Raw genomic sequence first — 10637 nt, 5'->3', positions numbered from 1 at the left:
ATAATACATGGTGTACAATACCAACTCGAAAGAGTGAAACCACGGAGGGAGAGCTTTCACATAGGTTCTCCGCGCGCATCAAAAAGGGGGAAAAGAAAACCAATAGAAATGTCAAATGTGTTTATAACTGACGATACGCGTACCTACGTGCACAAAAATCATGCATTTGTGTACATGTGTATATCTGTACAGATATGTTAACAGTGGTGACGTATGCACGTACACCCCTTCGCACGTTTTTTCATCCACGTCACGTATCCTAATATCGTGAAGTGCTAAGGTCAAAAGGCGATTTGAAGAAAACAAAAATCGGTTTTTGCTCTGCCTTTTCCTTTTTTTCTCCATTTCGATTTTTATCAAATTTGTGGAGTTTCGTTTTTCCCAAATGTGAGATAAACTAAATCCCCCAGTTTGGCCTTTAAAGCTTTCACGCCATTGTGCACCTTGTGAATGGGATGTTTTTCCCCTACACACATTTCCCAATTTTTCGTTTGTAAGGGGGACAAATGTATTAAGAGGTGAACTGTGTTGTGTCACATAAAAGAGGAATCTAGCAGTTTGTGCCCACACGGACGTAGTTACGTGAATTCACAAGTACTTACATAGTGTGCGCGTATCCAAGTGTAGTTACTACGTATGTGCACATTCGCACATCTAGCGCACCTAGCCCATCTACAGTATTACGCAATTTAGCGTAACGCGCGAGATACAAACAATTTGCATAACTGTGTAGTTGTGCTTCCCCCGAATAAGCAGAAAAGACAAAATGGAAAACGGAGAGGGTGTAGAACTAAACGAGGAACAAATATTGTGCCTGTATATCGACACGAAGAAGTACCAGAAAACACTAGGTGTATGCTTCTATAACTATTTAAAGTATGAATTTTTGATGACCGAATTTATTGACAATGGATACTTCACGGCCTTGGAATCTTTGTTCATACAGAAGAGGCCATACAAGTGCTTTTTTAACAGCATGAACGATTTGGTTGATGACGAGAGGCTTTTAAATTTATTTAAAATGTGTAACATAGAGGCTGTTGCCTTGGAAAGGAAAAAATACGATGTCTCAAATTTGAAAGAGGAGTTAAAATTAATAATTCCACAAAATGACGACGTTCGAAATTACGATAAACATTTGGAGTTAGAAAACGCATGTAAATGCTTAATGGTTTTAATAAACCATTTGAAAGTTAAAGAAAATAAAGACATACACAACCAATGCAGCATTAACATACACAACATGGATCTGTACATGCGATTGGACAAGGCAGCTATTAATGCACTAAATATACTTCCCAACAAAAAGAACACAAATAGTTACAGTAACAATACGAACTTGCTAAAATTTTTAAATAAATGTAACACAACCATCGGGTGTAAGAAGTTAATGTCTTGGTTAACGCAGCCTTTGACAAGTGTTGCCGAAATTAATAAACGATTAAACATCGTTGAAACGTTCATAGAAGAGGATGATTTGCGCAACAGCGTGTATTGTAATTACCTAAAAAGGATCCCCGAGTTGGACAAACTAAACCACTACTTAAAGGAGATTAATCAAAATAACGAACTAAAGGGGAACTCCAAATATAATGAAGAAATGATTCTGAAGGATATTGTCAAGCTGTATTATGCCATTTTGGACTTTAAGGAAATATACTTTGCTTTGGTATCAATTGAAGGGAAACACAAGCAAACGGTAATTGAAATGATTGTGAACCCCCTGCATGAAATATTAAATAACTTCTCCAAATTGTTAGACATGATCGAAATGACCATAGATCTGAAAGAAATTGAAGAAAACAAAGTTTATTTAATTTCTAAAAACTTTGATGAAGAACTGGAAGAAATATCAAACGAGAAAAATGCTCTAATGAAAAAAATTAAAAGACATAAGGAGGACGTCGAAAGGGATTTATTTTCAGACAAATGTGATAGACGTTATAAGAGGACTAACAGGGAGGACATCCGACTGGTAGATTGTAACACAAACGTATTCCTATTTAGAGTATCCAAAAAGGATTCCACCCTAATTCAACACCAAAAAAAATTCATATCAGTTCGCATGAATAAGAGCGAATTCTTGTTTACAACGAGCACTTTAAAAGGTCTATGTAAACAGTATGAACATTGTTTAAATATTTACAACACATTGCAACTAGAAATTGTCAAAAAGACCATATGTGCCGTGTCGACCTACACACCCGTGATCGAAAAATTTATAGATATTGTATCCACCTTGGACGTGTTAGTATCCTTCGCCGTTGTTTGTTATAATTCCCCATTTCCGTACGTAAGGCCAACTGTAGTAGAAGATGGGGAAAATGTAATTATGAAAAAATCAAGACACCCATTGTTAGAACTACAACACAATTTGAGTAATTTCATTCCAAATGATATTCACATGAATAAAAAAGAAAGCAGATTGATAATAGTTACTGGACCAAACATGGGAGGGAAGAGTACGTACATCAGACAGACAGCTATAATTTGTATCCTGGCTCAAATAGGTATGTTTGTGCCGTGCGACTTTTGTGAAATTCCTGTTTTTAGTCAAGTCATGTGTAGAGTAGGTGCTTCTGATTTTCAGTTAAAGGGTATATCGACTTTCCTATCCGAAATGATAGAAGCATCCGCTATTGTTAAAAATGCAGACAAAAATTCCTTCATCATTGTGGATGAATTGGGAAGGGGGACATCTACCTATGAAGGGTTAGGCATCAGTTGGTCTATTGGCAAATACATTTTGGACCACATAAAATGCTTCTGTTTATTTGCTACGCATTTTCATGAAATTTCAAACATTGCTTATCAATGTGAGGGTGTCATCAACAGACATGTCGAAACGACTATCGATCAGAAGCAGAAAAAAATCTGCTTCTTGTACGAAATTAAGGATGGCGCATCGAACAAAAGCTATGGTGTCAATGTTGCTGAAATAGCCAAGTTACCAAAAGACGTGATTCGAAAGGCCTACGAAAAAGTAGAAGAACTGGAGTCAGCGGAAAATAAATACTACCTGAAGGAAAAGCTAAACATTGACACATCCTCCAGTATTAATGAAAATTACAAAAATAAAATTTCCAACTATATGAAAATTAAGGACGAAATTAATTACCTCTTTTCTTCCTCCACTGAGAGTGAGTTTATGGACAGATTCATGTCCAAGAAGAGTTACTTGAAGGAGCTGGCTATTTAAGTTCTTAACAATGCAGCACATGGGGGGGAGAAATCCCCCCCAACCCCCATTGGTGTTTTCAGAATTGCGACGAGTGCGACCGTTAAGTGTATGTGTGTAACTGCTCACGTACGCTGGCGTACATTTTCATAAAAAAATCTGTGCGTCCGTACATGAACCCTCTTTTTAAAGTTTTCATCAGTGTTGTTTGGCGCAAACTTATATCGACAGGGGAGACACTTGGTCTGCTCCACCTCTTCCCCTCGGTGTAAATACGTATGTACCATTCTTGCGGGACCTCCCCTGCTCACTTATTCTGTTCGGAAGAATATCGGCTTTCCCATTTTGAAAACATGCATTTTTGAAAGACACAAAAAAGGACACATAAATTGCTTAATATATTCAACCGAACTGTTTAATATTGTTTTTTTTTTTTTTTTTTTTATGCTTAGTGAGAAAGAAAAGGGGCACGTCGGCCGTTTTTATCAAGTGTCATTTTTTGGCACCTCACATGTGCATATCGGCGATGTGCGCAGTAACCTGGCACACATTTTGGTCGTTTCGCCTTTAAGGAATAACCTGCTCGTTACTCCTCACCATTTAAGTAAAAGTAAAGCATTAAAAAAACTTTATGGACACACTCAACAAATTGCAGTAACGTCAGTCGCTGTGATCGACTCGGCCTTTTTGCGCGAGGAGCGAAGTTTCCTTTCGCCACGGGTATGCATAAAAACATATAGTACATATACATATGTGGAAAAACGTGTGCTGTGGCAATTTTTTCAGATCGTGCCCCTTTGCGCATTTGTCCCCTGTTGTGAACTTCCTCTCGGGAGTGGTGTCTACAAAGGTATTAATTTTGTGTTCTGTTATAACGCACCTTTTAATTTTTCTCCCTTTCTCTTTGGATATTTCCTCTTTTCCACGTTCCTCCGCGGTTATTTTGGCTATATTTTTTTTTGGTGAGCTTTTTTAAATTTGAATAGTAAGCTAAATTTACATAAATGAGCGCGCTGCGGGTTCGCTGATATATAGGCATGCATACATTTATCCATTTTTGCACAGGGGCGCGTGCCCGAGCGTTTCAGCTTTGTACGCTATATTGCCTTGTTTGATAAATTTCAAAATTGTGCACGCCGCGCTGCGTAGTTAGGAGCCCCCACCTATCGCGCTCCACTTCGTTATATATATATATATGTACATATTTTTTTCTGGCTTTTCACCCCCCCCGTTTTAAAAACCAACTGGATAGTTATGCAAGTTTAAGGAAAATTTACTGAACAGTTATGAAAGGTTAGGACAGAGTTCCCATAAAACGCGTTATATTGTTTGCGCTTTACATTTATATGGGGCGCTTTTTTTTTTTTTTTTTTTTTTTTTGAACCCCACTTTTCTACAAAAGTTAAGGTTAAAAGAGGAAGGAAAAAAATGCAGCGTTAACGGTAATGTATTATGAGAAATCTTAAGCAAAATTGACTCCTTCAGTTTTGAAAGGTACAAAAGGTTGGCAAATAATTTGGTGCCATCTGTTACCGCGCACATGTATGCATATGTACATGGTGAAAAAGTGTAGCATTGGGGATAAATGAGTGGAGGAGTTGGGAGTAGTATGTGCGTGAATCTTCTCCGCCACTGCTCTCTCTCTCTCTCTCTCTCTCTCTCTTTCTCTGTGTGTGTGTGTGTTTTTTCGCCTTAAAAGGTGAAGTTGTCTCTGCGCGGCGTCATCACGCATTCGTGTTAAGCGTGCTAGCGCCATATGTGCATATATACATATATATGGCATATATACATGTATATGACATATATACATGTATATGCACTGCCCCAATGCCCCTCGCCTTTTCCGGTTTCCTAAATGATGCCTGAAGAGAAGAAGCTGAACAAACCCCTGCTTAACATGAGTGACAATGATGGGGAAGTCAAGGGAAATGCTAATGAGGACGGAGAACAGAGCAGAACGCTGGGGGGGATGTCCAAGTATCACGCAGGTCAACATCACGATATGAAAAACTTAATGGAAAGGAATGAAAAGAAAATAAAAAGTGAAAATAAATACATAGACTACCTCAAAACGAGGTTTAAAAGGAACGGCAGCGAGGAATTTGCCAAGTATGCGAGCGCACTGGATGAAAACGGAAGGGAAAGCAGCGAGTGTAAAGAGGCTCATTTTGGTAGAAAAATCTTCCCCTACTCGAAAGAAAATAAAGGAGGTTCCGGCAAAGAGACGGAGGAATATGCAAAGAATGAAGACTTCAAGGTACGCATTAAATGCTTTAATAAATATTTAAAACACTATGTTCATAAAATAAGTAGCGGAGAAACAGTACAGTACTCACTACAGACACATGAATTGTTAAAGATAGTGCACCAAATAAAAGGAGAAAACACTCCGATAAATTCTAGCGGTCTAGCCCAATACAGAGATATAAGACAACTACTCTCAACCAATAGCAACACCAGATTTGATATATCCCCAAAGAGGAATTGCGTCCTTATCAATTTGCCCTATAGAAAGTGCATCATATTTAAAGACTTCCTACTGTATATTCCGACATTCACAAACAGTCCAATTCCTGAAGTTGCAGAGAAGGAAGAAAGGATGTGCAAATATTTTATTGAAAATGCAAAAGTCATTTCGTTAATTAAAGATTCTTTACCCTTCGAGATACTCATTTTAGAAGCCATCTTTGTTGATATATGTGAAGAGCTAAAAAACGAAATAGAACCCGTCATATGTGAAGCAGAAAAGCTATTTGAAATTATAAGTAACAATTTAAGCATATACAAATGTATAAACAAATTGACCGAAATGAGGAGAAAGCTAAAAATTATTGATGAGAAGGTACAGAGTGTATATAAAGCCATACATGCAGTGTTAAATAATGACGAAGATGTTCGAAGATTAGAAGTTTCCTATTTTGGAGATAAACCAGAATTATGGGAAAAATGTGATCCTACTCCTAATAATGAGGACACGGAAATGTTGCTAGAATATTACTCCCACGAAATTGATGAGTTTTTAAAAATCATTCATAGAACTGATGAATCGTTAGATGACGTCCTCCAAATGGTAGAGCTCAATTTAGACGACGCAAGAAATAATGTGCTAAAATTAGAGCTAGGGTTGAAGATATACGGCATCATCATAACCGTTGTTGGTACCGTTGCAGCCATTTTTGGGATGAACTTGAAAAACGGCTTTGAAAGCGACCAGTACGTGTTCTGGACCCTCGCCTTCTCGCTCATGCTCATAACGGTGTTTTGCTTGTTTTACGTCATCGTGTCTTTTAAGCGGGTCAACATTTAGAGCCACGGACAGTGGCATGTCTAGAGGCGTGTCCAGCGGCATGTCCACAGACATCTCTTAAGGGTACGTTAAACGCCAGTGCCTCTTTGTTTCGTTTCGTTTTGTTTTTCCTTCCTTTCTTATGTGTGCGTCCTGGGAAGGGGGGGATTCACCACTTAGGGGCCCCTCCCCACAGATTTGCACAGGTACATATTTGTGTTGCAAATGGCTTTCAATTTTTAATACAAGAAAAAGTCACCATGTGGAAACCGTGGGGGAACACTGCTGCCGATGTGATTTACACAAACAGCAGAAAATAACCATGTGGGACAGTCCCAACTTTGTGTTTCATTTTCCTCTTTGGTGACATTGTGACATATGTTTATGTGAGCGGTTTACCGGTCATAGCACCTAGCATGTTACGCAAGCTGAGTGTGTATCCCCGTTCAACTGGCAAAAAGGTGAAAAAAAGTATATGCACATGCATATGAGTATGTGTGTGTGAGCACTGTGCCTTTTTTTTTTTTTTTACAAAATAAGTGAGAATTCTTATGTGGAGAGGCATGCATTCCACAAAACGTGCCTACGCATGCATGTAGGCACGTATGGATGCACGAGTTTGTGTGTGCTGGCAACATAGGCGCGGTCGCGCGCTTACAGTTCCCCCGTTGGCGTAAAAACGTGGATCAGATCCTCCTGTGGTCTTAAAAGCTCACAGTAATCCCCACCGCCACCCCTACACATACGTACGTACACACATACATAAATACATACACACATTTTGTGCGTGCGGAACTTTTCCCCCCTAATAATTTTTGCTGCACATATTTCTCATTTCGCGAGTTTTCAACCAGTAAAAAAAATAAAAGGAGCCCAAAATGCTAGCTATGAAGCCGCAAAGCAAAATAAAATCGATAATGTTTTGTCTTATAGAATCCAGGCCGACGCTTACATCCCATGCGTATGTTGGTGGCTTGTGCGCGTATTCGTCGTTCATTGGGAGAGAGACTGTTTCTTGCCTACTTAAACCTCAGGTAGCTAAAAAAAAAAAAAAATTGGAAAGATGGCTTGTTACACCATGTTATGATGAAACCCTGAGCGGTAACAAATGGGGCGTTCTAACTTTACTCTTTGGGGGTCACAAAAAAGGAGTGCACAAGCAAGTTGGCGAACAAGGACTGAGCATATGATTGGCGAAATGCTTGCAACACGTTTCCACTGGCGGATTGAGGTGATGCGAACGTGGCATACATTAAAGGAAAAAAAAAAAAAAAAAAGAATAATGTTTGCTGCGAGTTGGTCACTTCCTCTTTCTCAGTTGCGTGTGTGCTGTACATATGTGTGTCATACACGTATGCGTGTGCAGGTGAAATGCGGTGTAACTCTCTCGCTTTGTTTTCCCCAACGGTTAAACAGCAGGGCAATGGTGATGCTCGCTTCGTTTGGTAGGCAACGTACAGGAAATTATAAAAATGGCATTTTGAGCAGTGCACTATTGGCATTTTTTCCACTAGAATAAAGACCAAGTGCAACAAGTGTGAGATCCTTTATATGTGCTTTAAAATAATCCACGAGAGGGGTTATTTTTTTGGGGAGGGCAGTTGCCCTTGCAGGTGAAACAAAACGGGGTGTCCGCCTATTGGTGGAATGCTGAAAGTTTTGCATTTCGTGCAGGGGAGTATTCTCCGAAGGGGCGACGCTCTGCATGTAATGCTGCATTATGTTTCATTTTATTTGTTTTATTTATTGGTTCAAATGGATCGGCGAAGTGCCGCTTCTTTTGGGGGTAGATTTAAGGCAATTTTGGCCACGCAATTACAAGGAAAAAAAAAAAAAAAAAAAAATTAAAATAAAAAATGTACACACATACGAGCGAATGCGGTGGAAACATCCGCGCTTGGAAAAAGGGTCGGAATTAATTTCCGGCGGTTGGCCATAGATCATCATGCGTGGCGATGCTTCTTATCCGCAGGTGCTGGTTGTTGGCACAAAGTGTAACGAATGCCATTTCGCCTGCTCCCCGGTCAGGCATTTAACATATTGTTTAAGCACAACAGCTTGATGGCGTTTTCCTTTACAGTTAATTTCATGACGTTGCCCAAATTGACACAGCAGTCCATGCAGGTGCGAACCATGGCTTCGAAAATGTCAATAGGGACTTCCGCATCAAATTCTAGCAAAATAATTTTATGAGTGTTGAGTTCAATGACCATAGTCAGTTCGGGGGCACCCGAGTTAATTTCTAACTGGTTCCCATCCACAAGGATACGATTTTGTAAGTACAGAACTGAGCAGGCAGATATAAAGTACTTAATCGCTATGCCTGCGTCAATTAATGCCAGGATGCAGGTGTTTATGGCAGCATGTTTCACCCCTCCATCACGCTCTATTATGTAAAGGAAAATATTTATTTCTGAATTTTTATATAAATCCAGGAGGATAATATTTTCACAGATATTTCTTATATACGCACTTATTTCATTTGTTACGCTATCTTTGGTCTTTTTTTTTTTTTTCATACACATTAAATGGAGAGAGGAATACTTCACATTTTATTGAGCACTTTTCTTCCGACTTCTTTAATTCAGTTGGTCCTTGTATGTACGACAACAGTTTTGTGTTCCCTAATTCGTAAAATGCAAATCCGTCCGCATCCGTAAATATATTTTCGTTCCCCACGCTGATTTTTATCAACCTGCATTCGTCTTCCTTTCTCCCGTCAATTCTGTACCCCTCCTCATTGACGTACTCCACAAGCGGCATACCGACATGTACGTGTTTATTATGGAGTGACAAATGGGGGAGGAATAATGGGGGGAGAAAATGGGGGAAGAAAAATGGCCTTTTCCCTTTGCGGTCAATATGGTGTATATATGTAAATCGCCGCTTTTTATGGAGGACCCTTTTTTGCTGACTTAAAATGGGGTCCGCAAATGCAGCGTATTGTGGATGATGATGTGATGACCTTCTTGGATTCCTTTGCGACGGGGAAAAAAAGGAGAAGAAAAAAGGGGAGAAGAGAAGAAGGGAGAAGAGAAGAAGGGAGAAGAAAACAAGAAAGAATCATTATATTATATATATTTTTTTTTTTTACAACTGCAGGGCACCATTTCGCATTCAAAAAAAAACACCGTGCGTGGGGGATATGCGCCGAGTTGTAGCGACCCCTCCACGCAGCCCCTTCGCAGCTTGGCCAAATTTACGCGGAGCGCATTTACGTTTATCCGAAAGAGGTGTGGAACAAACCTTCGCACTTGGTTCTGTTCACGAGCGGGAAGAACTCAAGTGGGAAGGTCAAAACTGTTAGGAGATTCCAAAAAAGTGAACATAAACCCCTGATTTTAAACGGGTGGAAAAATTTTCTTATAGCCTTAAAGTGGAGATACGCACGTAGCGCATTCCATTACACGCCTATTCTTGGCTCGATGAATTAACTGTTCACAGGAGAACATCCAACCTGTTTGTACGTTGGAGAACATAGGGATGCGTTTTTACCCGTAAGGAAACAAAAGAGTAGTACTTAATTACGTCAATCCACGCAACGCACAAAAAGGAGCACCTCTAAGTTATAAGTTGAATGACGATCGATGGCTGGCAAAAACTGGAGAGAAACACACATGTGAGGTGATCTCATCATTTTTGTGCAGTGCTTCTCCAAAGAGATTGTTCGCGAAGTGGGATAAAAGTTGATTATGCGCATCTTTGTTCGTCCTCTTTATACCTTTCACTTCACCGATGGGGGAAAAAAGAACCCCATTTTTTTTCTGTACACACATTGGCACATTAATTGGTGAATAAACGCGGGTATCTACTCCAACAGGACATGCATGCACACCAAAGTAAAAATGGTAGACACGCGTGGAACGTTAACGGATAACATTATAAGAGGCATTTGATGTGAAACAAATTCAAGTTAGCTGGAGAGAGGGGCGTAACACACCATGCATCACACATACTGCACACATTTGTGTGCGATTTTCTTAGCCATTGGTATACTTCACATGGGGAGACAAACCATACTATGTCAGTCAGCTAAAATGAGAAACCTCAAATGAGGAAAAAACGGGAAATTAAATTTTTAAGTCCATAGAAAATTCGGCATTACCCCGTAGTTTTTTTTTTTTTATACATAGTCAAACTTTTACGTAAAAAAAAAAAAAAAAAATAGGACAT

The 10637-nt window shown here is 39.4% G+C and overlaps 3 protein-coding genes across 3 annotated transcripts; 2 read left to right on the top strand and 1 right to left on the bottom strand.

The window, feature by feature from the left end:
* Positions 1-766: 766 nt before the first annotated feature.
* Positions 767-3199, top strand: PCYB_133110 (DNA mismatch repair enzyme; the record flags this gene model as incomplete). The annotated part of the gene is made up of 2 exons (XM_004224336.1): positions 767-2247; positions 2299-3199. The coding sequence occupies 2 exons, from the start codon at positions 767-769 to the stop codon at positions 3197-3199; spliced, it is 2382 nt and encodes a 793-aa protein (XP_004224384.1).
* A 1876-nt stretch (positions 3200-5075) lies between these two features.
* On the top strand, positions 5076-6473 carry PCYB_133100 (corA-like Mg2+ transporter protein; the record flags this gene model as incomplete). The annotated part of the gene is made up of 1 exon (XM_004224335.1): positions 5076-6473. A coding segment is annotated over one exon (1398 nt), but the record flags the coding sequence as incomplete, so codon positions are not given.
* Positions 6474-8488: 2015 nt separating this feature from the next.
* PCYB_133090 (exosome complex exonuclease rrp41) lies at positions 8489-9227 on the bottom strand (the record flags this gene model as incomplete). The annotated part of the gene is made up of 2 exons (XM_004224334.1): positions 8489-8965; positions 9009-9227. The coding sequence occupies 2 exons, from the start codon at positions 9225-9227 to the stop codon at positions 8489-8491; spliced, it is 696 nt and encodes a 231-aa protein (XP_004224382.1).
* Positions 9228-10637: the final 1410 nt, after the last annotated feature.

The sequence above is a fragment of the Plasmodium cynomolgi genome, chromosome 13 (genome assembly GCF_000321355.1).
Source record: "Plasmodium cynomolgi strain B DNA, chromosome 13, whole genome shotgun sequence".
In the NCBI taxonomy this organism is placed as follows: Eukaryota; Apicomplexa; class Aconoidasida; order Haemosporida; family Plasmodiidae; genus Plasmodium; species Plasmodium cynomolgi.
The sequence above is the reverse complement of the archived record's forward strand: the minus strand, read 5'-3'. Positions and strand labels throughout refer to the sequence as shown.